Consider the following 27,436-nt stretch of genomic DNA (forward strand, 5'->3'; position numbering starts at 1 on the left):
TGGACCACTTAGAGATTTGCACTAAGTGGCTGTGGCTGAGTCATGGCACAGTTGTTGTGAGCTATCATTTATACCTGTATTCTGGTTAAATGCCCTGAAATTCTAAGGTTAGAAAACATTTTTGGGACACCATAGTAGTTCTCAGTGGGGAAGGGGCTGGGTTGGGGAGGAAGATTCTGTCGATCTGAAGGGTTCAGTTCTATTTTTCTTCTTTCCAATTAAAGCTGATTTCATGATGGAAATACCAATCCATGGAGAATAGCTTTTTTTTTTCTTCTCCCCAACGCAGGAAAATCAGCACCTATACTTAGAGTTCTGTTGGAGAAGTGGCTGAACTCAGAATGTATTAGGAATCCAACTGCAGTTCAGTGTTGATGGACTCAACAACTGACAGCAGTTTTTCCAAAAATACAAGCTGTGGTTTCCTCCTGGGATGACCTGGCCAGGACCGTTGACAACAGAGCTAGTGGAAAGTAGAATTACACAGTTAGTTGAGCCTTAGAAGATAGAAACAGTAGATGAGAAGATGACACATTAAAAATTAGCATAGGGTGGGAAGATGATTTACCCCCTCACATTCTGGTTAGAGAGAGTTAAGGACAGAGGCACTAGAGAATTAGTTTTGACCCTCAAATCCTATTTGGCCTTAAGGGCTTCTCCTAGTTTCTCCAGAATAAGCAAAGGATTGAATCAGCCCTTGTAGAACACTTGTACATTAAGAAGGGCAGGTCAGGTGGGGATATTCATTATGTGACTGACTCTGTAGAGTCAACAGAAACTGTACAGGGTGGGTGTGGCTGGCATGGATCACTGGTGGCACCTCATCCACCATAGCCCATCACCATGTTGCCAGGACAGTCTGCATTGCTTGATCCCCTTGAAAGGGAGGCAAGTACCTAGTAACTGATATGGGGTACTAGCTAAGGGCATGGACTCTATGGGCAGAAATTTTCTTAGGTCTTTCTGTCTTGATTGTGTGTGTACTCATTTTGCTTCAGTAAGTGACATAGCCTCTCCAAGCCCTGATTTTATCTAATGTTTAACAAAGCAAGAGTGTCTTACTTATACGGTGGTTGCAAAGTTTAAGTGAGCTAATTCATGCACAGCGACTAATACACAGCTGGGGACATGTTAAATGCTTGAGCAACACTGGCTAGTGTTATGACTCCTGGTCTTAGTGAAAAAAAGTCAAAATGAGAGGTGGTTAGAAATGCCACACACGTTCTTATATTTAAGTAAAGTAAGTGTTACAAAATTATAAAAATAAGTGGATGGGGGCTTTAATGGATATAAAGAAATTATAATTAAGAATACAATACCTGTTCAATAGACTCTGGCAACAAGATACTACATTGGTTGTATTTCTAGGTAAACTGGAGTTGAAGGCATTCTCTAAAATGTGATGGCAGTTGATGTCTACAGGGGTGCCAGACAGTAGGCCTGGAAGTAGAACAGAGTACCAGTGATTTTATTAATTAACAAAGAGTTTCTCCACCATATTCCACACATTTTACTTTATAATATCCAATGGCAGCTCTGCCTCTCAGCTTTCTGCAGCAGTAGTTTGCTGTGTGTGCAGGTCGGATGCACTGCCCCACTGAAAGCTGCCATCCTGTGGGCACAGGGAGATAGGACACAAAGGACAGGATACAGTACCTGCGATGCAGGCTGTCATGAAGCAGGCTATGGTCCCTGAAATCAGCGCTCTCACTGCCCCTGAAGTGATGTCACGCTTTCTGGAAGGAGCCATGGATGCTGGGAAACATGGAAGCAAGCATAAGAGATTACTATTGAGGCTATTGATTAATTCCAAATTCCTAGCCTCTGAGAGTTATTCTGGGGTTGGAGCATCAGCTAAGTTGACTTAAAAAAAAAAAACAAACAAACCCAAAAACAAAAACAAAACTTAACTGGGAAGTTCAAGGTTCAAGATCTTAGTGATGAGCTCCATATCCAGAGAAGTTCTCTGGTATGTGGGGAAGGAAAGAAGTTTGTCTGCACAAAGAAACAAGTCCTCAGTTTTATCCAAAAAGCTCCTAATATGTTGGGGGTATGGCAAGGCAAATGGGTTGCAAGGAAGGATTGTCAATATTTGCAACTCATCCATAACCATCTACTTTCTATGCCCACGGCAGACATAACAATTTAATCATAGCATTTTCCTACTGAACTTCCAGTGGACCTCAGAATCCTTCTCCAGGTGGCCATTATAAATCTCTTGAAATTGGCATGCAAAGTGAAACCTATGTGTCATCTCTGGGTGGAGAAGAATCTGTTCATTTGAGGAAATTCTTCCTCAGGTTAGCTTGAGTATACACAGGAAACCCTCATTGTAGAGCAGGAATAAAAAAAAATCGACCCTAAGGGATTTACTGCTGTTGCAGGGCCCCTTTTTACCCCTCTGACATGAATAATATTAGAGCAAAGTGGAGATCTGAAGCATGTTTACATCACATCTGTTGTTGAATATTCTTTTCACTTACTGAGTGCGCCGATCGCTATTCCTAGGGAACTGATATTGGCAAAGCCACAGAGAGCATAAGTGGCAATTGTCTCAGAACGGATCTGTGAATAAACAAAAACACACAGACATATACATGGGGTGACCCAGCTTATAAATCTGACATCCTAACTAGGCTTCCTATTGTGACTATGGAATTAATATTGACAAATAAATGTACAATGCATGGTGCCCAACACTCATTGCTTCCTGGACTCTTTTTCCCATCTCCCCTTGAATTTCAAGGGAAGGATAGGGGTTGTGTGGATTCGGAGATTCTCTGAATTGGGATTGGTTGTCTTGGCCTCTACAAATTGCTACTTTCTACACACTGATAACTTCTAATATTCAATAGGATCTGGCCACCCGTTACAATGTGCCAGGCACAGTATTAGCTGCTGAAGATAAAATATTGGTCCCAGAAAATATTCACATTACATTTATTTGACGAGAGACATTTGCAATGTATGAAGAACTGTTATAACTCAGTAGTAAGAAGATAAGTACCCAATAAAAAACAGATAAAGAGATTTCGCAAAAGACACATGAATGGCTAACAAGCACATGAGATGTTCAACATCATTAATCATCAGGGAAATGAAAATTAAAACAATGAGATACCACTACACATCCTCTAAAATGGCTAAAAAGATGGACCATAGCAAGTGTTGGCAAGGATGTAGAGCAATTAACGCTATACATTGTGGTGGGAATGTAAGCTGACACAGCCTGTTTATAAAATACAAACATACTTGGCAGTTTCTTATCAAATTAACATACACTGCCTGTATGATCCAGCAACCACCCTCCTAGGAATTCTCCCAAGAGAAATAAAAACAAATGCCTACAAGAAAACTAGATGTGAATATTTATAGTAGCTTTATTCATAATAGCCCCAAGCTGGAAATAACCCAAATGTCCTTCAACAGGCAAATGGACATTGTGATAACCATAAAATAGAATACTGCTCTGTAATAAAAAGGAAAATAACTAATATATGCAATAACATGAATGCTAAGTAAATCCATTTATACAAAATTCTAGAACAAGAAAAAGTAACCTACAGTAAAAGATAGATCATTTGCTACCTGGATCTGGGGAGGGGGTTGTTGGCTACAATGAGACTTGAGGGAAATTTTCTGGGAGTGATGGAAATGTTCTATATCTTGATTGTGGTCGTTGTTACACAGGTGACGCATTTGTCAAAATTCGTGTACACCCAAAATAGGCCTTTTTGTATGAAATTATACTTCAGTAAAAAAGGTATAATTTAAAAGGAATTATTCTAGGAAAAAGGAAGCTCACAGATATCACAGTAGTTCCTCTCAGTCTGGCTGTGGTATATGCTGGCCTTTCTTTGTTCCTCAGCTCTGACTATCCCGTAGGAATATTAGGTTGCCTCTTAGAAGAGAATTAAGAGTCCTTCTCACAGGGCAGGGAGAAGATGGAAGGTGAACTTGTAAAACCATGAATATGGCCCTCTATATATATTCTCATAGTCAAGAGGCGCTGCTCAGGCCAGATAATTCTTTCTCTGGTTGAGGGAGTGACTGTAGGAGGCTCAGAGGATTCAGTGGACTTTGTTTTTCACCATAAGCATATCCAATCCGGTAAAGGCACCCACACAATTGAGGTAATAATTTTCTTCTCAAAATCCTGAAAAATCTATGATTTGGTTCAAAGAACAAACCAGGTCAATGCTACATTCAAAGTAGTGGTGCCTTTTTTTTTTACTAACTGGAATTTTTAAAGCTCACATTCAAGACTCAAGTGGTCGTGGTAAGTTTTTATTGATTATAAGGCCCCTCTCCTTTTTCATGGTTTCTGAGAGCCCCTTTGTTGATTTTCAGTCAGTGTGCATATAGCAGGCAGGAAAAATATTTCAAGTATTCGAGCAGTCCACTGTTTCTGAAAAAGCTCGTTCTCATCCCCTGCTCTCTCTAGTGTGCTTCATTTAGTTCAATTGGTTCAAATCAGGCAAGCCTATTAAGAGACTGTGGGGAGGGAGATGGCATAAAGCACTTGAGATTCCTCTTTCCCTTTTCTGGGGAGCCATGGAGAGGGGACACACAGATGTGGCCATGTAGGGTTTTATAATAAGAGGAAAAGAAGGCTGGGGTGATTCCACTTGGCCTTTTCCCGTAAATGTGTAAAATTACATGATGGAAGGACCTGCACTGCACTAGGAAATTAATAATACGTTCTACAGCTCTCCTTGCACACGAGCAAAAGTGCCGTACATACAAGGACAATGGTTGTAGCACTACCTCCAATAGCAAAAAACTGGTCGTAGTGTCGTCAACAACTGGTTAAAATAAATTACAATGTGCTCATAAAATAGAGTACTATGTCTCAGACGCTGACATGGCAAGGCATATGTCATTAAGTGCAAAGAGCAAGGTTAAGAACAGTGAGCATAACATGGTACATGGAGAGGGGCTGAGTGGCAGAGAAATAAGGAGGATGACTTACTTTCCCTCTACATCTTTTTATACCTTTTGAATTCTGTATCTTGCTATGTGTCACTTGTAAACAAACAGTTATTATCATTAAGGAAGAGAACATGATAGAGCAATAAAGAGCTCATCCTGGGTATGTAGGTACAATTTATCTTAGATGGAAGTCAGCAGTGGGCATAATTCAATGGATCGCACTGGAGTTTTGCCTCTGTACCCAGATTGCACACTCCAGTTATGTGATACCTTTTCTAGAGACGGTTGGGACACCATCACCACTTCTTGGTTGGTAAATAAGAAACTGCAGGGACTCATCCCCATTTTGTTGACTGGAAATAAGAAATCTAGAAAAATAAAAATACTTTTCCTATTGCAACTCAACACTAGTAGAAGCCATTGAGCTTATATTTCCAAATGTCCTCTGTGTGGCTGTCTGTGGCTGGACTCATCCCCAGTCCAAATCATCTCAACCATTCTTGTCTTCATCCTCTTAATAACCTGCTCACAAAACTGCTTAGCACTGCCGGAACTGTGAGCTTGCTTTGCTCACTAACAAAACCACTTTTCTCCTGGCAGCTGGCAGTGGGGATGGAAAACATTTCACTTAATCTAGCCTATTGTTTACTTTTGGCAGAGAAGTAAGGTGGTTAGTGGTGGCATCCAAACAATGAGGACATGGGCCAATCTCCACTGTGCAGTCAGTTGAAGAATGAACATTTGAAAAACAGGAGACCTACAGAACCACTGTTCATATCAGATATGTGGGTCAAAATGCCCCGATCATAAAATACAAATCAGTACTCTCCCAGAGTATGCTGTCATATCTGTGTAATATATAGGAGTAAATGTGCATGTTTGGCCTTCGGGAGGCTGGGAGAGATGGTGGTGGTGTTCAGAGGTGGTAATTCTCAATTAGAACCTTGGGTAGCATGCTTTTCCTCCCCTTTCCTTTTAAAGCCAAATATGTACCTAGAACATTAATTCCAAATGGATTGTTTCAGTGAATAATGGTGGTGGTCAGAAATGTTCACCATTTCCCTAAGAGTTTCCATGTGCAACAATTCTGTTCTTTAGGAAAGTAAAAATTGGAGACTCAGCTGCAAACATGGCTTAAGTAATGGCCTCATCTGAATTCCTTTATTCTATCTAGACCAAAGAGACATGAGCATCTCCTTGCAGCCTATTGACCTGAAATCCTGACATAGTTAGAGGATGCTCGTCTCAGAGGTTCAGACCACAGACCCTGAGCTGCTTCTTTTCTCTCATCCACTTGAAGAGTTGCAACTCCGTCTCAATATTTCTTTAGGATATCCAGGCACTATGTTGCATGTAGGTGGTTTCTCAGAGTTCATAGAATTCTTTAAGCTGGAAAAAAGAAGGCTTCATGATCATTAGACTATGAGCCTCATTAGGGTAGAGGCCTTATCACTTGTTCAATACCATGGCCTCAGTATCTAAGTATGCTGTACACAGAAGGTATTTAATAAAGATTTGTTGATAGATTGATTGATTCCAGTCCAGGAATCACACACATGTACACTAATTAATTCAAAATAACTGAAAATTATGAGGTGCTATGTACATTATGAGCTCCAAGAGATCAGGGATTTTGGTCTGTTTTGTTCTCCTGTATATCCGAAGTGCCTTGCATGGTATCTGACACACAGAGGCACTAGTAACTATCTGATAAATGTATATATATGATGAAAAATGTACTGAAATCAAAATATTGACTCACCGACATATATTGCTGCACGCCATTTACAAATTTGGGTCCAGCTTCTTTCCTTAAATTGATCAATGTTGAGAGGTGCTCATAAGCCACAAATTCATTGAAGAATGTCTTATAACCTATGAGTTTGGCAACCATAAAACTATCTTGCCAGTCCACGCCCATCATGAAGGAAAAGGGCATGAAGATGTAGGAGCATATTAGCTAAAAAAAAAAAAAAATCAAAAACAGATACTTTACGAGAGTAGTGATTAGCTTCTGCCTTACCTTCATGACAAGATTGTTCCTGCCCCTCTGTGTCTCCTTTAGGCATAGAAATCCCTTCACGTACCCTTGCCCACCTTTATCCATTAGGAGTCAAGGCTGAAATTAGGTCATTTGAAGTAATCTGAATTCTTGGGTTGGGTCAGGAGAGAATGACTGAATGTTGGGGGGAGGAGAATGGGGGGAAGAAGGGAGAGGGGTGGGGAGGTGGGGAATACACGATAAGTGTGTACACTGGGTAAGAGTACATTACAGGCAGTTAGGGAAGTCTGTTCACAAACCTTTTATTTTTAAACAAAGATAGGTGGAAACAAAATGGAGGAGAAACATGGGAACATTATACCTCAAAACTCAGTTGTGGGTAGTCAAGCATGTTTCCGAACCAGGACAGGGCTGAATTCATAAAAGATAATAAGGCAATGAAGGCAATCAGGTTTACAGCGATATTTGCCACCAGAGAGATGGATGAGGACGCTCCCTGTGTTGCAGCTTCTAGGAGATTCCTCGAATCACTTTATCAAAAAACAGTAATCCCAGAATTACCAAAGAGTTGTCGGTGGACGGATGCCATTTCCATCTTAATCAGAACTCATTCAGATGGAGAAACCAACTCTCAGGCTCATGCCTGAGTCAAAATTCTCACCTGGATTCCATGAAATCGTGATGGCATTTGTAATTGTTGAGTATAGATGATGGTGTCTGCTATACAACTCTTTTAATATGGTCATTTATAATTTAAAGATTGGGAAAAGATGAAAATAGGTTTTAAAAATTACACTTAACTAAAAGTAGCTACAAGAGAATATTTATAAAATATTCATGATTTAAGAACTAATAATTCAGGGTCTGAATATCCATCACCTCATTTAAGAAATGGAATGTCACCATCATCTTTGAGTTCCATTCTCCTGCCCCCCATGCACTCTTTCTTAATCTCAACCTCTTTTCTCTAATCTCAGAAATAACTGGCTCTCTTGAAATTTGCTTATTATTCCCTTTCTTTTCACTTTTCCTACTTGTCTGTATCCCTAAATAATGTGTAGCTTTACACATTTGCTAACTTTATAAATGGAATCACACACATTCGATACATTCTTTGACAACTTGCTTTTCACTCATGGTTATGACTTTATGTATTTATGAACAAAGGATGAATCTCAAAAATATGTTGGCCGATTAATTTTTTTATTTCCTGAAATACTCTTGAACAGCCTAAAGTCCTTAATTTTTTCCACGTTTTTTTTTTTCTTTTACGCAGGGCCAAAGAAAATGAACTGACGAGGGGTTAAGGATATTTAGATCACACTATCTCTTCCCTATTATATAAGAAAATTCTAGAAATGATTAGCCTATGGCTTTCCAATGATCTTAAACCAAAACTCAATGAACACTATACTATGTTTAAAGTAAAATTTCTACATTGAATAGTCAAGGAAATGTATTGACATCCAGGTATTTAGAAAGGTTTTCCTTAAGTGTTGAAACAAGATTTTTGGGGTGATGTCTAAATAGTCACTGGGAAATTAAATTCAGTTTACTGCCATAATTCACTGTGCTCTCCGATTATCAAATATTTGCTGTACTTTGAATTTGGACCACCGTGCACTGTCCCCCACCACTCCCAGCTTGTGTAGTCATTAATGTGGTGAACATGTTCTACTCACCCATTTTCCATTTCCATGGCATTCTTGAGGGTTATTTTAGGTGTTTCTGTCTCAGGCCAAAAGAGTTTAGCAACAGCCAGTGATGCGGGTGCTGACATAACTGATGCAGTTAACAAATGGGTGGATGAAACCTGTGATTTCAGGAGAAAATGCCAACTTAGGTATAGCTTTTCTGTTATACTCAAAATGAATGACCCACAAGTCTTATAAGAGAAAAGATGGTCAGGGACTGATCCTATGCCAGAAAACAATGTTTCTTTGGAGGCTTGGAAAAGCTCAGTTAGCCAAGTCAGCATCACCTTGAGAGTCAAAGGGAGAAGGGAGGAATTTGTATTAATCATATCCTTGAGGAGAAGCATAAAAATAAAGTCAAGTCATTTCAGAAGAGAATTAATTCTATGCTGTAGAAACTTTCAAAGAAGTCTCTTCCATCTTTTTGTTGTCCTTTTGAATGTTTAAATAGTCCGTAAGGCCCATATTATGTCATCAATTTAGATAAGGGATGTCTGGGGTGCAGGCATAGATACACCCCTCTCCATCTTCCTTTTGCTCTCCTGAAATCCTTTGTGTCTTTACACAATATGTGTTAATCCAGAGTTACTTTAATCTGTAAGCTATTTCTGTTTTCTTCACTGCTGGTCCACTTAAACTCTTTCCCCACCCCTTCCCACACCTTACTGTTTCTCCATCCTTGTCCCTGTGTTTTCAGAATTCCAGAATCAGCACCTCTCCCTACTGCTATCTGGAGCTTGTCCAGCTGCTATTTCTGATGTCCTCTTGCCCCTTTTCTTCCTCCCTCTTCCTACTCATTGGCTCCCCGAGGCCCAGATGAAGTCTTGGAATGAAACTTGCCTATGTCGTAAGAATTCCTAATCACCTGGGTCACTTCTATCCTATTTCTCCACTAGGGGTTTGCCTCTATGTGTGGCTTGTAAGCTCTGTGCTTGGGGCATGTGCACCAGCTATCATGATGTTCTCCAGCCCCATACCATAGGCCACCAGCTCTCTAACTGGGATGCACATTGGAATCTGGGGATTTAAAATATATATTGATGCCTGGGTCTCATCCCAGGAGATTCTGGTTTAATTACTCTGAGATATGGGCCTGGGCATAAGGGTTTCTGAAAGCTCCAGGGTGATTCTAACGTGCAGTAAAGTTTGGGAACCGCTGCTGTAGGCCGGAGGTCAGAAAGCATTTACTGTAAAGGGCCAGGGAGCAAATATTTTTGACCTGTAGTACCACAACTATTCAACTCTGTAGCATAATAGCTGCCATAGAGAAACAAATGGGAGTAGCTAGTTTCCAAATAAACTTCAATTACAAAAAAAAGGGAGTGATCTAGATTTGGCTCATGGGCCACAGTCTACTGACCCCTGGTCTAGATTACCTTTACTAATGTCAGTAATAGTTTTATTTATTTATTTTTAGACAATTAAAATTTTCAGCCAAAGTAACCTCATAACATTTCATTCTGTTATGGTTGGATATAATTCACCTTTAGGTGGCAGGGATCTGAATGAAGCCCCAAAGCTCCTTGGGGTCACTCCACTCAAATGCCAAAGGAACTGTGACCAACTGTATAGAAAAAAGGACACTCTTTTGGCCTCCTTACCCAGTAGCAATGGAAAAGGAAAAAAAAAAAAAGAAAGAAAGAAAAAAAGAAATAACAAAAGTAAAGAAAGAAGAGATTGTACTTTCCATAGATTAACCTCCAAGTATTCTTACCCCAAAAGAAATGTATGCGCCTAAGACACTTCCAGCAATGGTAGAGAACCCAGCGGTCATGATCGCGTGGAGTTCGGATCTGGTGATGTATGGTAAATACGGTCGGACCAGCAGTGGAGACTCGGACTGGAAACGAAGAACAAGATTAAATGTTCCCTTTCAAATTTGGGAGTCTTTGCCAATCTACTCAAATTTCCATTCTCTAAAAGCAGTATTTCTAAGAGTGTACCTCAGACCAGCTCCATCAGCATCACATGGGAACTCCTTAGCCATGCAAATTCTCAGACTGACTGAATCGGAAATTCTGGGAGTAGGGCAAGGAATCCAGATGGTTCTGATGCATGCTAAAGTTTTAGGACCCATGCCATTGATGTGAGTCATTTAAACTCCAGGTCACTGTGCTTATGGTACAGAGCCATGTGTAAAGTTTGCAAAGCTTGCAAGGCCAAATGGCCCCAACCTATCCTAGGATTGAATTCTGGTGGCTGCATGTGCTTTTATAAGGTGGGAACCTCATTGGCCAAGTAACTCCACCCAATGGCCTGGCCTTGAGAATTGTGATTCGCAAGCTTCTGTGACTTTCCACTTTCCAGCTTCATTTGACAGACCCTAAACCACTTTGCTGACACCACAGGGAAATAGAGACACAAGTACACACACACACACACACACACACACACACACACACACACACAAAAGAGGGGCTGTGGCTATGCTCAGGAACTGTGTGTGTGTGTATGTGTGTGTATATATATATATGTGTGTGTGTGTGTATGTGTGTATAGATAGATAGATAGATAGATAGATAGATAGATAGATAGATAGATAGATAGATAGATACTAGCAATAACAAGGACAGGGGCCCGCAAACCCTCTTCTCATTGAGAATCAGAGACCCTTCTCTTCCCCTTGGGTGGAAAGGACTTGGAGTGGGTGTAGTTGTAAACACTTGAGGCCCATTAAGGAGGGCAGGCTGACTGCCTGTAGAGTGGGGCTCTCCATAAATAATAGCTGTATTTTTAGCATGTTAAGTATCAAATTGAGCACCATAGAAGCATGTGTGCAATTTTACAATTTTCCCCTCATTATTTTTAATTGTTTTGTAAAATTGAATGTGTTGAGCTTCAATTTATGGACTAAATAGGAACTCAGTACGTGAGCCCTCTCACCCTGCAGGTAGGAGTAATCAACTCAAGATGGTGCCCTAATTAGTCCTGAGAGACTTTATGACTATAATTACAATAATCAACTCCTACGGAAGGAAGTATGGGCCCCATTTGAAAGACTATGCTCCAGGCTAGAAGCTGGGCTTACCAATAAGAAGGCTCAGCCTGCTTGGAGCAGTTGTAAGCCTAGGATCTGGGGCCATGTGTTTTTCTGGGTTACTTGGTTTTAGCTTCAAATCCAATTTCCTTCAGCAGCCATGCTAGCAAGCATTCACACTTGGTTTCCACGTGTGTGATGCCATTCTGCCTGAAGCTACACATCCCGAGTGAAGAGGGTGATCATTACTATTTCTTACTCAACTACGCTTTAGGAATGCTGCTGTTTTGAGGGATATCCCCTGGCATTTTTTTTTTTTTTTTTTACTTAAATGAACTTAAGGCAAAAGAACATTTATCTATGTGATGGGTCAAGGAAGTGAAAGGGCTTTTTTGCTCATCGGCAAAGACAAGACTGTTGCCCAGTTCAGACAGGTGTGAATGAGCTCAAGTATTTGTACAGCTTTATGGTTGTTGGTCAAAAGCCTTTCTTGATCTCTTTCATTACCATGATCATTATACTGTAGAACGAGAGGCTGCCTGTGCATGTTTGCAGCTGCAGTATAAATGGTCAACTCCATTTGAGTGGACAAGCTGCTAGCTTCTGAAAGGTGAGCCAGAGACCTCAACGGTTCAATAAATTCAGAAAAGATTTGTTCAGAATTTATAAATGAGAAGCCCAATGCTTTGATAAAATGAATCAATCATTTTTCCTCTCCATAAATTTTCAAAAACCCAAATCCCACATTAGTGCACCTAGACTCTTGGAAGAGATCTCTCTCTCTCTCTCTTTTTTTCTCTCTCTTGCTCTCTCTCATTCTGACTTTTTCTCTCTCTCTGGATTCTAGATGTTATCAATACTGAGAGTTCCTTTTTTGACTCCCTTCCCTTACACTAAAAGAAGTAACACAAGTCAATTTTTTAAAAATTCCACTTTCTAAAAAGAGTATCCACTTCAGCAGGCGTTTTGTCTTATTTTTTGATATTACAACTTACCTGTCCAACAAATATATTGCCGGCAGCAACCACAGATTCAACAGGAGATGATCCCATAGTAACTAGCATTATCCATCCAATCTAAACATGAAAAGTCAATGAGAAACTATTTGTATACACAAAACCTCAAAGCGGGGATAAAAATCTTTAAACTGGAGGAAAATGCTGTGGCCTTCAACAATTGTTGGCAGGTAGTGATGGTGTTACATGTGAATATATCATATCTAGTCCATAGAGCAGGCAGATCAAATCCTTCTATTTGAGTGGTGTGAGTCCTTGTATATACTTTGAACATTATACAAATGACTTTCGATTGAAATATTGTAAACAGGTATGCAGGCTTTACTGAATACCAGGCATCGTTTTAAGCCCTTGACTTGCATTTTTTCTCCTTTCATTCTGCTTAAACATGAGCAAAGTAATTCTGAATGTTTAAATCAACAATTAGAAAATTATGGGCCTTGGCACTCTTGCTGAAATTCTGAATTCTGCTGGGATCCTGCCCCCGCCCCCGCCCCTGCCTCTCTCTCTCTCTGTCTCTCTGTCTCTTTGTCTCTGTCTCTCTCTGTCTCTCTCTCTCTGACTCTCTCTCTCTCTCTTATTTATTTACAGGGATCAAAAGAGGGGCTGTGGCTATGCTCAGGAACTGTATGCACTGCCTTGTCCTTGTGTGCATTCAAACCATCTTACAACTTTCCTAGTTTTCTGATTTAACATATGAGTGTAGGACTGACTCATATGTTGCTGGGGCAGCAAGAATGAGATTAACTTTTCAGAGCTTTTTTCTTTTTTAGATTTGTATGCCCATAAAACTCCCCCAGGAATGAAAAGCAGCTTCCCCTTTTTCTCTTCCTGCTTTGATCCTCTAGCAACTCCTAGACCAGGAGTACCCACTTTTGTGACCTCCTGAGGTTAAGCAGTGACTCTGTGTTAGGCATCAGGTGGACAGCTGCTTTCCCTGGCAGGTGTCTGACCTGTTGGAGTCAAGTCTTTAGCTAAAGAAGTGATTGGTAAGGTTTCTTGAAGATATCCAGTGGGTTGCAAGTCAAAGCCCTGTTAGATGTCCCTGAGATAAAAAAAAAATTCCCTCTGTGGACACATGTAGGATTTTGGAGGTTTCAGTCTAATGACTTGGGTGGTAGTGGTGGATCTTGGTACAAAGAGAAAAGTACTTTGGAAAAATCTCAATAAAAGGCTTTTAAAACTTTGTCCTTGAAATAATCAGCTCTACATCTGTCACCCAATCCCTTCCAGTTCTGGTACCTTTCTAATGATCCATTGCATCAATCCAAGGTAGTAGAGCATGGACGTGACAGTGCTGAAGAAAACCACGATCGGCAGGACCTGGGGGCGGGGTGGGCGTGACAGTGATCGCAGGTTAACGGTTGGTCTCAGCAGCATTAGTAGGTTTCAGATCAGTCTCCTTTCTGCCTCCTTTTCTCCCTCTGAGACATCATAAAAATACTGGAAACTTCACTTGACCTAAACAATACTTTTACTGGGAAGCTTCCCCATTTCCAGTCTCATTCTATTTTGTTCTGGATAGCATATTTCATAGGAAATGACATTTTTTTTTTTTCTTTCTGTGCTACGATGAGCTTTCCTTACTTTAGTTTCTCAGAGAAGGGATGAAGTTTTGGGGGAATTTGTAATAACTGGATGAGCAAACTGAAGGCTACCGGCAGATATGCTTGTTCTTATATGAAACAGACATGGGCATCACCACTCATTAGCAGAGTGACCTGGGTGGAGATGAAGTGTGCATGAACTCAAATTCTTATTCATAGTGTCTATACAGATCAGATACAGCATGGTAGGTGCTTATACACAGTGCATCCCATAGAGTAAGCACTCATTTGTTTAGTTTTTAAAGTGATAATTATTTTACTTATAGAATTTTGAATCACTAAAATGATCAGACTCAGGAAACTAGTTTACCTCTGCTTTAACGAAATGGTGTTTTTCTAGATCCTATTTTCCTGATGCCCTTTGGGTGCCTTCCGTGCAGCCTGTGTCTACGAGGAGCAGTTTCTACCCTGCAGAGGTTACACAGAGCTGCAGTCCGCATCCCTCTGCACTTCTACCCCTCCACACCCCTTCCCTTCTGTTCTCCAGCTAAATGACTAGGGACAAGCTGCCAGCAGAGGCACAGAATGACCAAGGAGAAGATCTAATTTAGAAAAATCTATTAATAATATATTAAAGGACATTCTGTGCCATTATTGACAGCTCACTCACTTATCTGCTTTTATTGGCTTGAATGGGCAGACAGAGCCTTCCTGAAATCTTCAGAAAGCTAGAGGGGCTCAACTCTCCCATGTTCCCACAGGGATTTTTCTATGGGCAAAATGATGGAGGTGGCTCCTTGGTGGGGGACAAGGTCTGAAGACACTTGGACAGTCTGGGCAGCAAGTTACTCCTTCCTTGTGGCTTTATTTTTTCCAGTTCTGAAGCAGTCATAATATGAGCATATTTCAATCTCAATTTATAAAAATTTGATCTTTCAGAGAAGGCATAGCTATCAGCACCAAAGCATCAAATCAACGGTTCAAAAATATCTGCAGTTTTAAAAAAGATTCACCATTAACAGTTGGCCTAACTGAAGCTGAGGTAATTTGGAAGTAAATTTGGAGTCCCTAAGTGAGCAAATAATTTAGAAGTGTAGGAACAATAACACACCACAAAAAAAGACAGCTGGAAAAAAAAAGCCACATGCATCTTTTTGACTCATCAACAGGTATTTATAGGGATTTCCCAGAGGAAGGTGAGCTTCCTGGGGCTTGTGGGAGCTTCAGGAAGGAACTTATTAGGCCTGGGCATGGGGCCAGGTTGCCTTTCTCCAGTAGAATAACATCCCTCCTTAGGTTGAGAGAAGGCCCAGCTTCTATGCCTGCCTAGGCAAAGGCTGTACTGAAGGAAAGATGGGAAAGATTTAGCATGGGGGTGGCTCTAGAAGAACAGAGTTTTGATGTGGGTGACCAGCTGTCCTGGTTTGCCTGGGACTGAGGAGTTCCCTGAGTGCAGAGCTGTCACCAATCCTGGATCTGGAAGCCATTAGTGGCCATATGCCTACCGTTCTTTCCCCCTCAACCATTTCCTATCTTTAAAATAAAATAACAACAAAATCTTTTCTCTGAAATCTCAGATATTATTACCCCATATGATTTTCCTAAGTATCTTAAGCAATGCTACAAGTTCCCCCCAAAAGGATTTGAATATTTCTGACTTCCTCTAGATGGTTCCCTTAATGGCAAAGTAACAAAATAAAATATTTGTCGTCCACTGACTTAAGATATAATTGTAAATGAAAAAGAGCGGTAATGTGTAATGTCCCTATGACGTGCCTGACAGGCATATACCTGGTTTCTGGTCAGTTACTGAGACTGAGAAGTTACTGAAAAGAAAGTGACTTTACATAAAAGGAGTTTGGCTTTACCTTAAATGCGAAGAGGTGGTCTGTGTATTTCTCACCAAAGACAAATATAGCACCAGCGTTGGTATACTCCAAGAAAATCTGAGTTGAAGAGAGGGAAAGAGCAGATCATTAAAACCACTGAACCAATGGTTACAATCTACAGTACTACCAGGCTCTGCAGAGGGTAGGGACTCAGCAAAATTGTTAAATAGACTTGGGAAGTTAATTTTCTCAGTGTTTCCCCCTCTACTGCATGGCCTGGAAGTGTATTTTTGAACTATACCTGCATACAGATTTCCTGTCATTTTTGACATTCAGTCTGACTCTAGGATGCTCTAGAATGAGCCAGGTATGGTTATTCGTTCCAGCAAGCCATAGATGGCACATAGGTGGCACTCATCACCATTAGATGCAAAGAAAGCCTGTTTCGCTCTTTGTGGAACCATCTTAAAAGCGTGATACCCCTTGGGCAGAATGAAGGGGTAACCACGATAGGGAGTCATGCAGTGGATGATATGGGTAAGTGACAACCATAATATTAAAAAACTAGACAGATTAACATACTCTACATAAACAAAATTATTTGTCTAACTCATGCTATAGAATTAAAATTTGGGTAAACTAATTCAGACAAATAAACCTATTTCTGGCATGTCTTGAGGACTGTATCTAAATGGTAAAAGCACTGTAAAAGCAAGGTGTTCATTTGAACCCACCTTACCTGAACTTGTTTGCCCAACCAATCAAAAGCCTTAAATCCAGCCTCAGTCCTTAGTATTAAGAGCCCAAGAAGAAACTGCAACCCAATTCCCCAAAAGACAGGCCTCCAGTAAACCTAGACAGAATGATGAAGAGACAAATCTTATTAGAAAATGAATGCTGAACTCAGCATCAATGCCCAGAGGATCACTGTTTCCTTGGAAACGTCACACATGTGGCCTATGACCCCTCTTCTTTGGGAGGCCAAAGCAGTCTAGGGTGGAGACTCTCTTGATAGAATCATACCCACACATCTCAGGGTTACATTCCTTCTTTCTAATTCTGAATTTGAAGACTTCAGTCCCAGGAGAGTATGTAACCATTATAACATGATAAAATAATTTGGACATAAGAGTAGTTTTAGAAGGGCTGGTAAAGGAGGAAGGATCCGGTTTTCCTAGTTGTGCTGTTGGTATTAGGTACATGCCATTATTTCTCCTGTCTGGAAAATGGAAAGGCAGAACATGACTTCTCTGTGTGCCCACGGTTTGTTGATCTGACAATTTGTAAGCGAATTAAGTGAAATTGCATCCTGTCGAGGGGCTCTCATTTCACTGTAAAAGGAACCAATTAACTCTAATGCAGACCCGGAGAGTACAGCAGTAATGGACAATCATCTGCTTTTGTTTTTGGTGCAGAGATGAGTGGCCTGTAAAGAACTATGGGATTGGAGACATAGAACACAGTGGAGATGTTCACCAGAACAGGACAAAGGTTTTGGGTCATATCGGGTGACTTTTTCCCCTTGGGTCACCCTTTCAGCCAGTAAGTTTTCCAGAGTTTGCCATTATGAGTCACACTTGAAAGCTTCAATGTCTCAGAATCCACGCTCATTTAGTGGGTTACGAGTGGACAGAACAAGGATGAGAATTGAATTCCACATGAACAAAACTGTTTAAGACAAAGTTGTATAGTAAAATAGCCTAAATTTTAAATGGAAATTTGATAAACCGCAGAATCCAATGGTAGAATGCTAGATTATTTGCTGGTCTGGGGAAATCTGGATTAGAATGGATGAGTTTTCTCTGAATGTGTGTTTCACAGGGTTGGGGGGTGGGGTACATGAATAGAAATGGACTTGACAGGAGAGAACATCTCACTGGTTGTGTAACTAGAAAATTACTGAGAATGAAAAATGAGAGAGTAACTGTACTATGAAAATTGCTGAGGAAGGAAGGGCGCCCTAGTCACTTCAAATATCATAGCAAGGTAAGACAAATATTGAATAACAGTTAAATTCTTTCACATTCCTTATTTTGAGCAATTTACAGATGAGAAAACAAAGAGGGAAAACGCCCAATAAAGATCAATTTCATACTTACTTTGGTTGGGTACTTGGAAAATAGAAATAGCAGGATAATGTACATGATAATCCCGCCAAAGGACACCAGCTGCTGTTGGCCCAGTTTGGCGGTGTCAAAGACCAGCCAGAAAATGATCCCCAGGATCAGTGAGCTCCAAATCACCCTAAGAGAACCGAAGGCATTGGCATCATTTCCTGTGCTAACTTCAAAATCTTATAAGGCTTAAACCACCAAACAAAAAATATTAACAAGAGTAACATACCCTGACACCAGGAAGTTGTGCTTCTAGAAATTGCAAATGACCTTCTTTGGTTGTGGCTACAAAGGCAAATAGCCAAAAAATTAAGCAGTGTGTCTCCCCACCTCCACAACTCTCGGGCTCTTTGCTGGTGCAAGGATATATAAAGGGGTCAGAGAGGAAAAAGGATGTTTGGAGAGGGAAGTCTAGTCATTTCTTTGTGAGATCTACTGGGAATCATCACCTCTGTTTTGGGAGATGGGTGAGTTGTTACCTTCTTCCTTTTAAGGGAGAACTTGAAATTGTTTTTTGCATTTGGAGGACCTCACCTGAGCCTCAGAGAGCTAAGTTGGACTTTAAACTGGGTTCTGACTCCCTGAGGAATATGGCAGGCATGACAAGGCTGACTCATGGCTTGGATGACAGAGCCAGAAAGGGTGCTGTGTTAGGATTGCAATATCCTGGTTTATTAGGCCAAGGATGTGTGAGGTTTCCTGGTAGATCCCGTGTGGGCCATGCTGGGGAAAACTGGTCCTGGGTCCCTCCACCTGGAGAGAGAGGAGGTCCTACAGACAGAGTCTGAGGGAAAACCCCTGAGTGGTCACCTGTGGGACACAGGATCCCATAGGAAAAAGTTGGCTTAATAAGTCACAGGTCCCTTCTCCCACTGAGGCCACAGCAGGAAGCCATCTCCCCAAGTCAGAACTGTCACATGTTTTGGACAACATTTTATTATTTAGTAGCTCTTGAAATTAAGGCAGTTTATAGGAACATTTGCACACATCTCAAATGAATCATTGCTCTATTTAAGTCTTGATTTTCTGTTTGTAAAATGAAGGCATTTTAACAGATTATCCTCTAGGTTGTTTCTAGCTGCAATATCCCATAAGTGAGGAAGGAATTTCAGAACAAATTTTTTGGAACAGTGTTGGAAAAAACTAATATCCCTCTCAACTGCAATAAGAGAACCAACTGCATTTACCACTTCAGCCAGAACCAATGGCTGTCCAGAAGCCTTCTGCCAGGAGATAGGAACTCATCAACTCGATGTTCATATTTGGCCATTAAGTGATCCCAGACCACAAAGAAGCTGGCAGCCACGGTGATCACGAAAAGAGGAAGGGCTCTGTGAAAGTCCAGCACACAAGCTGCAATCACCATTGCCAAGTAACCTGTCCAGAAAGCAAAGGCAGACAGCGAACATCACCAACACCACCTGAAGACCTGCTTCCAGCATCGACCTGGCTCAGCCGAGGGCAGGTTCAGTTGACAAACCATTGAATGGAAGAATGCTCTTGATATTCTTAATATGACTGTTGGCTCCTCTGATTATAAGGACTATATTTTGGGGATTTTTGTTTTTTTCAAAGCAAGTTCCTAATAATCTCACCACGAATGCTAGGAGGACAGGGTGCTAGGTCTTTTTTCTTAGAGAACCTTCTGAATTCTTGAATCTTGATGCTTGATCATTGGGCCTCTCACTTAGTACTAACCACCTTTTCCTGATATCCAGACACAGCAAGCAGGTAAGAATCTATCAGATAAAGCCCAGGTGCTAAAGCAAGCACTGGCAAAAAGGTATTGATTCTCTTGGCTTCCTGCTGGGGGACAACCCTAATCAAGGGTTTACTGTAGACAGTACGGTTATGCCCTCAGGCCAGAGGAATAGGCTACATGACTCTAAGCAACTCCCAGCACTGTATCCACAGAAAGTATTAATTGCTTGTATTTCGCCCTGCAATTAGATTCCTACCCTGTGATTACTGCCATGTTTTCCATTCACCTGATTTGCATTAACCAACTCTCAAATTCGCCTGACAATAACAAAGACCTTGAGCATGGGTAACCTGAAAAATTAGCTTCTGGCTGCATAAACCAGACAGGGAGACAGTCTGTATAGGCACCCCAACCCGAGACCCGCAACCCAGTGCCTTCTTGATCTACTTCTCTGTCTCTCTGGATGATTCAGTGTGGTTTAGAGGAAGAGGAAGATTTATTTTCTTTCCATGGAAAGCTCAGCATAATATTTGGGGGACCCTTGAAGAGAGACATTGGTATCCCATGCCCTTTTGTTATTTACCTGCTAATAAGATGCCCCAGATGATGTATCGAAAGATGGTCTTGTGTTTCCTACAAAAATCACACACCGTAACATACTTCCTTGCCAGGTACCTATCACAACACAAAAGCAAAATGACAAGCGGAAGTAAACGCCAAAAACGTGAAATAAACTGGCATGCTATGGCTAGATGAGGCTTTGTAAATAAAGCAAGTAAACGAACAAATTCACAAAGTATGTGTTCTACAAAATTGAAATGGGAAACATTTCATTTTAGACTAAACTCAGCCGTGGCTTAGATCGACCTCTTCTGAATGGATGTGCAAGCCCTGAGGGATTACAGAGATGGAGAAAACATGCTCCTGAAAATAGAGCAGGGGAGATGGATAACGAACCAAAAGCTGAAAATAAATCATAGGATGAGAGTGTTTCTCACTGGACTACGAGGGCCTCTGTGAGCTTTTAAGCCACAGTTATTAAAGGCTGATTAAAAAGAAAATCCATGACTAAAGAAGCGGTGGTACATATATACAATGGAATATTACTCGGCCGTAAGAAGAGATGAAATACTGCCATTTGTGTCAACATGGATGGAACTCGAGATAATGATGCTAAGTGAAATAAGCCAGGCAGAAAAAGTTGAAAATCACATGAAATCACATATATGTGGGATATAAACCTAAAAGCAACAAATGAGCAGGACAATCAAACAGAGACTCATGGACATGGACTATAGACTAGTAGTTACCAGAGGACTATAGATTAGTGGTTACTAGTGAGGTGGGGGAGGAGGGGGAAGGTAGACGGGGTAAAGGAGGTCAAATATAGGGGAATAGGGGGAGGGCGAAGTGGGTAAAAGGGATCAAATATATGGTAGTTGAAGGAAACTAGACTTTGGGCAGTAAACACACAATAGAATACACAGATGTCGAATTATAATGTACACCTGAAAATTATATAATTGTATTAACCAATGTTACCCCAATAAACTTAACTTAAAAAAAAAATCCAATGAACTCTCATGCCTCTAGTTCTACAAAGTTTGAGTAAGTTGGTGGTTCCCTGTCCTTGCTGACCATACTTCTTAGTGGAAAGCTGATAGACTACACTAGGTGTTTGAAATGTAAAATAGGATTTTGTGGATTTGAGAGCCGTTAACCAGCAGGCTGTAATATAGCTTTCTCAGAAAATTCTGGAATTGTTGGTGTGTCTTTGTTTCTGTCTAGGGCTTTGTTGTGGGGTGGTGGGTAGTGTGTGAGTAATATGTGCATGCGAGCACTTCTTTCGGAGAAGATCATGTCCACCAGTGAGTGAGACTGGAGAGGCCATAAGGCTGGACCATGACTGTTCTTTACGTCTCCTAGGATGCTCCTGGTCCGTCCACACCTGCTCTGGAACCTGGCTTCCCTGCAGGTGCTTCTTTCCTCAATGCCACATCTAACAGAGGCATTCTCCCATTTGAGGCAGAGTAGAAGGACTTTACCTGCACATTTAACCACTGCCACTTCCAGGCCACTGGATAGGATTTCTAAAACAAATATTTCTCATCCAGTATAGAAGATTCCTGATCTCCAGGACCTTAAATGACTTGGCCTCCAGCTGGGACCTCCCTCCCTGTAGTAATGCCTTTAGTTCCCTTCCTCCTAGCAGTCATGCCCACGTGTCCAAGACTCGGCCCCTTTCAAGTTTCAGGGCATAGCACTTCCTTGCTTCTATAAAGCCTTGCATCTCCTCGGACAGAGGCATTCCTCGGCACTTTGCTCCCGCTGTTTTTTTTTTTTTTTCTTGTATTTTCTTATAAGGCCTTGACTGGCTAACTTCCGAAGAATAGATCTCCGTGAGCCCTGTAGCATTGGCACCTTGGACATTAAGGGTGCGTGACAGGCACTTGCTGAATTACTAGACAAATGAAATGGGAGTGTAAATTGCTTTTCTGGAACAGTATTTTACAGCTGTGGGTTGGGACCCATTAGTGAGTAGTGAAGGATAACCGTCACTGAAAGAAAGAATAGAATATGTCAGAGTGTATCACATAGAGTATCGCACATAGTGATGGTAGCTATTATTTCATGAAACTTTTGTCATTATGTATGTGTATGAATGTGTGTATTGAGAATTAGAACACCATTCTAGAAGATTTTGAGGGAATACGAGTGCAGTAAATACTAAGTTTTTCATGGTCTAATTTGGAAACAGAGGATGATGCATTTTCCTCGGCATCAAATAGTAGCGGTGGTGGAGGGCAACATTTAATAGGGCACATCCATCTACTTTAGGTCGGATTTATCAGATTGTTTAATTGCAGAGAATGTGTGTAGTCCATTACAGCAACCTGACACTGTATAAAATAAAGTAGCTAGAAATAGACACTTTTGCCATTTGGTTATCTAGCCTGAGCCACTCCTAACCTCCTTGTGGCTTTTTCAGTTCCATTAACGTTAGTGAAACCTGAGTACCTCTGACCACCCGGGAGAGTCTCTCAGCCTCCAGGGTCAGAGATTCATGAAATACAAGGAAGGATGGAACTAATCTCAGGTTTCTAAGGTGGTAACTATTCTTGTTGATATATATGTGACAAGGTTTTTTCAATCCTGATTCTGACCATTTCCACAGATATCCTCTGATACATAAAAATCAAGTTCTTCAGAGACTTAGGAATTAAAATTAAATTTTAAATAGGAATTTAGAAAATTGACAAACTTTTAGTGTTACGATAAGCCAGACAGTCCTGGATAAGCAGGGATCCCCAACCCCCAGGCCGTGGACTGGTACCGGTCCATGGCCTATTAGGAACTGGGCCACATAGCAGGAGAGCAGTGGGCGACTGTATTTGCAGCCACTACCCAGCGCTAGCATCACTGCCTCAGCTCCACCTCAGATCATCGGGCATTAGATTCTCATAGGAGCACTGGTCCCTGGTGCCAAAAAGGTTGAGGACTGCTATGGACAAGGAATCAGAAGCCAAAATTGTAAATTAGCTTTATTCCTCCCTAGTCGACTAACCTTGAGTAAGTCACTTCTCTGGGCTTCCTTCTCCTGGTCCAAAAAAATAAAGATAATACAATTTGCCTTCCTACCTCATGAGGTGATAAAGACTTGGAATACCTTCAGGATACCACAAGGTAAGAGTAAGTTCATTGGGATCTAAAATGGATCAGGTTTTGAGAAACCAGTTGCTTACTGATTGACACTGAGAAGATAAATTAACTACTTTCATATGGACTGGAACACTTAGTTGGTAATTTATACCTGTAATTAAAAACTGGCCTAGATATTGGGTTCCCAGGACATCAGCAGTTTGAATTTACCCTGTTGATTACCTTAGAGCTCCATTAATTGTTTTGAAAATGGTGTTGGGGGTAGTGGGGAAGGGATATTGGTGGTGGTGACCATCCTGAATAAATAATAAGAAATGTTAAGAATCAGGTGAGAATAAAACAAAGCAGGAAAGCCATTTTGTTTAGGAGGCAGGTGTGGTTATTTCTCTGGCTTGAGCCTGTACCCTTTCTGATGTGTCTCTTGATCACCGTCCTCATTGTCCTTGTTTCTTGGAGAATCCTGCTCAATGGTGACCTGCTCTTCACTCTGGAAATCAAACATAGGAGCAGAGATGGAATAATAAGAATCCTGAGCATATTGGACCCTGATCTCCTTTGCTCAGAATTTTGGCAAACAACTTTCAAAAATTATTATGCAAGAATATAACTCTAATTATCCACTTGCACAGACCTTTTCCACCTTACCACAAAAAATCCAGGATCACACTTATCTCTCCCTTTTCTTCCAAAGGAGCTGTTGATATTTTCTCCTTTTCTTTAGGGAACAGGCTCATATCTCAGCTTTTTCGCTTCCGTCTCTACCATAATCATTCGACCCCAGTTCTGTTTTCAGGCAAGTGCTAAATGAAGTTAACACCAGAGCCTGCATAAATCTCCCGTTAGACTGCCAGCTTTGGTTTCCAAAGGACTGAGACCGAGGCTGGTTTTACGTTCCTGGCAGCCCAAGGCTTGGTCTGCAGATGTTAACACTAGCTCAGCATCTTCAAGAGCTGATAAACGTCTCCTTGGGAACTGGGGTCCTTCTATCAGTAGGGCTACAGGGAAGTATTTCCCTTTCTCAGATAGCCCTTGCCCTAATTAATAAGTGAAGTATATAGCTGGGCCATCTTTTATGGGCAATCTTTCTAGGTACCGTTTGAGCTCTTAGATATCCATAGCCCTGAGAACAGGATGACATAGAGGATTTTCTCCCTCCATTCTGCAATAATGTCTTAAATAGGTCCAGCTATTGTAAGCAATAACGAGGGAGGGTAGGAAGGAAGGATGTGGGTATGGAGCGATTCTGAACATGCACTGAGAGGTATAAGGCCAAATCTCAGCTTTTGTTTTCTATCATATCCCACATTAGCGTGTCTCTGAGCTGAAAGATTCCGTAAAGATTGTATAGTCCTTCGATGCCAAATTCCACTTCCGACTCAGACTACTTTTATTTTGGGGGGGGCTGAACCCCAGGAACAAGGAAGGAGAGAAGTTAATTGTAAGAGAGACCAGATGAGTCCAAGCTGCAGGTGCTGAGCACAAGGCCACGTGGAGACGAGCCTTATGCATTTTTTTTCCATCTAACCCCTAACTTGGCCAATAAAGTTTGGTAAATACTCAATTTAAATGATCATAATTATTTTTTTACAGTGAAATTGCCCCAAGTTACCTACTGTCTATGGACTGTCTAGCATTACTCTTGTTTTCTTTTTTCCCCCCAACCTTTTCCCACTTTTAAAACAAAACAAAATAATGGCACGATTTTCTCGATCCCATAGTCATGGGACATCTACCCTCCTTCCCTTCACAACCAAAACACTTGAAAGAGTCACCTTTACTTTTAGTGACCACTCCCTCCCATCCTGCTTGTTCGACCCACTGTGAGCGGGCTTCCACTGAGGTGGCTTCTGCCAAGGTCACCCAAAGACCAAACCCAATAGCTGCTCTTCATATTCCTGTTTATAATAGTAAAGTATCTAGCTTTTGCTTTTGATTTTTTTTTGTGAAACAATTTAAAAAAAAAAAAAGACTTTTTTCAAGCAGTTTTAGGTTCATAGAAAATTGAGGGGAAGGTACAAAGATTTCTCTTTTATCTCTGCTCCCTCCACCACCCCACCCCCAGCCTCTCTATTATTGACTTCTCCCACCAGAGTGGTACATTTGTTATCGTTAATGAACCTACAAAGTCCATAGTTTACATTAGGGTTCACTCTTGGTGCTGACAAGAGAAAAATTCGGAGACATCCTAAATTAAATTCAGCAGGCTGGAGGGTGAGAAGAAGAGACAAAAAGTTAATTAGTTAACAGAGCCAAGGGTAGAGATCAACAAAAGACTATTCACATTCCTGAATGCATGTTGAATCTCTAAATCAACTTCCGAGCAGAAATTTCAGTTCCTATCTAGAGAGAAGAGCTGACCACCAGACACCACTGCATCCAGCGTACTCGTGAACTTTCTGGACTGTCGCCACAACCAATCCAAAAGCAGCAAACACTACTTCCTTATGCACTATGCACCTATGCCAGAACTTTATCTGCTTCACCTCCTCCTGCCCTCCTTGTCTATAGCCAGTGTAAATTCTTTAAAAACAACTTACATATCTTCTCCAAACTCATTGTAGAAAAGAGCCCCATCAATCCCAGGATGGTGGACATATTGTCTTCTCCATTTATCTCTACTCTGGTTGTTTAGACTGCATGCCCCAAGACCCGGTCATTTTCTGGCTAGTGTTTGGCCAAATAAACCTTTTACTTCAGAAAATCTTTTGTCCATGAAGGTTTTTGTTTAATGATGTTTTGCATTCCGTGGGTCTGGACAAGTGTTTAATAACATATATCAACCATTACAGTATCACATAGAGGATTTTCACTGCCCTAAAAGTCTGTTCATCCTCCCTTCCCTGCCCCCCAACTGTGGGGACCACTGGGCTTTTTACTGTCTCTGCAGTTTTGCCTTTTCCTGAATTTTTATGTAGTAGGAACTATACAGTATGTAGCCATTTCAGATTGCTCCTTTAATTCAGTAATATTCATTTCATGTCCCCCAGGTCTTTTCATGGCTTGACAGCCCTTTTGTTTTCAGAGCTAAAGAGTATTTCATTGTCAGGAGGCACAGCGGTTCATTTCACCACCCACCTGCTGCAGGACATCTTCGTTGCTTCCAAGTTTCGGCAATTCTGAATAAAGCTGCTATAAATATTCATGTGCAGGTTTTATGTAGATAGAAGTATTGTTTTCTCTTTTGTTGTTGAATAATATTTAGTGGAATGGACATTTTTACAATTTTTACAAATGAAACAGACAGTAATAATATGTACAGCAGAATCCTAATATAACACGTGCATGTGGATGTATATTTGCCTTAAATGGACTTATTACAAAATTAGTTAGGCATTGATTTTTTTCTGAAATTATAGGTCTTTTTATTTTTTTTATCTTCCAAATTTTGCTACAATAATTTTCCAGAATTTCTACTTCAAACAAGTTATTCTTTTTATCATAAGAATAACTCCCCCTAATAAATGCCTCTAGTAGGCACCCAGAATTACTAAAAAAAAATAAAAAAATAAAAATAAAAAAGGATGATCTACCTAGAAAATTTACTTGCTTTTTAACAGCGGGAGGCTTTCTTCAAATGAGAACCTACCCAGAATTCAATATATAAAAGAAATAAAAGTGGCATTGTGACAGAGCGCTTCAGCCTGCCGTATAACTTAAGTGTCACTGAGGAACCTAGGGAGTGATGGACACAGTTTTAGAACCGTATCTTAGAACCTGTCTTATCTTCCTCATTTATCTTAAAACTGACATGCTTTTGTTTAAGCCAGTGCTTTCTGCCTTAGAATGGAGCTTGAAATCTGTAATAGTGAAGTGTCAGAGAAAGCCTGGGAGCTTTCTCCGTCAAAGAACTCTGAGGACAGGTGTATAAACACAAAACCTCTGTTGGGGCGTGTGTGTTTTCTTTATGACTCGGCCGTACAGAGTCTGATAATCACTTAACTCATTTCTGAGTGCCAGCTGCCC

General features: G+C 40.9%; 1 protein-coding gene across 1 annotated transcript in view; it reads right to left on the reverse strand.

Annotated features, from left to right (window-relative positions):
* Window positions 1-296: 296 nt before the first annotated feature.
* Window positions 297-27,436, reverse strand: part of SLC28A3 (solute carrier family 28 member 3) — a 33,849-nt gene continuing 6,709 nt past the window's right edge. The window contains exons 4-19 of the mRNA XM_011372080.1: window positions 23,878-23,960; window positions 20,397-20,488; window positions 19,299-19,488; window positions 18,097-18,241; window positions 16,737-16,850; window positions 16,037-16,114; window positions 13,864-13,944; window positions 12,601-12,681; window positions 10,343-10,468; window positions 8,617-8,747; window positions 7,296-7,464; window positions 6,695-6,892; window positions 2,484-2,565; window positions 1,657-1,755; window positions 1,320-1,440; window positions 297-463 (exon numbers count right to left, since the gene is read on the reverse strand). Of these exons, the coding sequence (XP_011370382.1) occupies window positions 337-463; window positions 1,320-1,440; window positions 1,657-1,755; window positions 2,484-2,565; window positions 6,695-6,892; window positions 7,296-7,464; window positions 8,617-8,747; window positions 10,343-10,468; window positions 12,601-12,681; window positions 13,864-13,944; window positions 16,037-16,114; window positions 16,737-16,850; window positions 18,097-18,241; window positions 19,299-19,488; window positions 20,397-20,488; window positions 23,878-23,960 (1,917 nt within the window). The 3' untranslated portion in view covers window positions 297-336. The remainder of the gene's footprint in view (window positions 464-1,319; window positions 1,441-1,656; window positions 1,756-2,483; window positions 2,566-6,694; window positions 6,893-7,295; window positions 7,465-8,616; window positions 8,748-10,342; window positions 10,469-12,600; window positions 12,682-13,863; window positions 13,945-16,036; window positions 16,115-16,736; window positions 16,851-18,096; window positions 18,242-19,298; window positions 19,489-20,396; window positions 20,489-23,877; window positions 23,961-27,436) is intronic.

This window comes from Pteropus vampyrus, unplaced genomic scaffold (genome assembly GCF_000151845.1).
Source record: "Pteropus vampyrus isolate Shadow unplaced genomic scaffold, Pvam_2.0 Scaffold199, whole genome shotgun sequence".
NCBI lineage: Eukaryota > Metazoa > Chordata > Mammalia > Chiroptera > Pteropodidae > Pteropus > Pteropus vampyrus.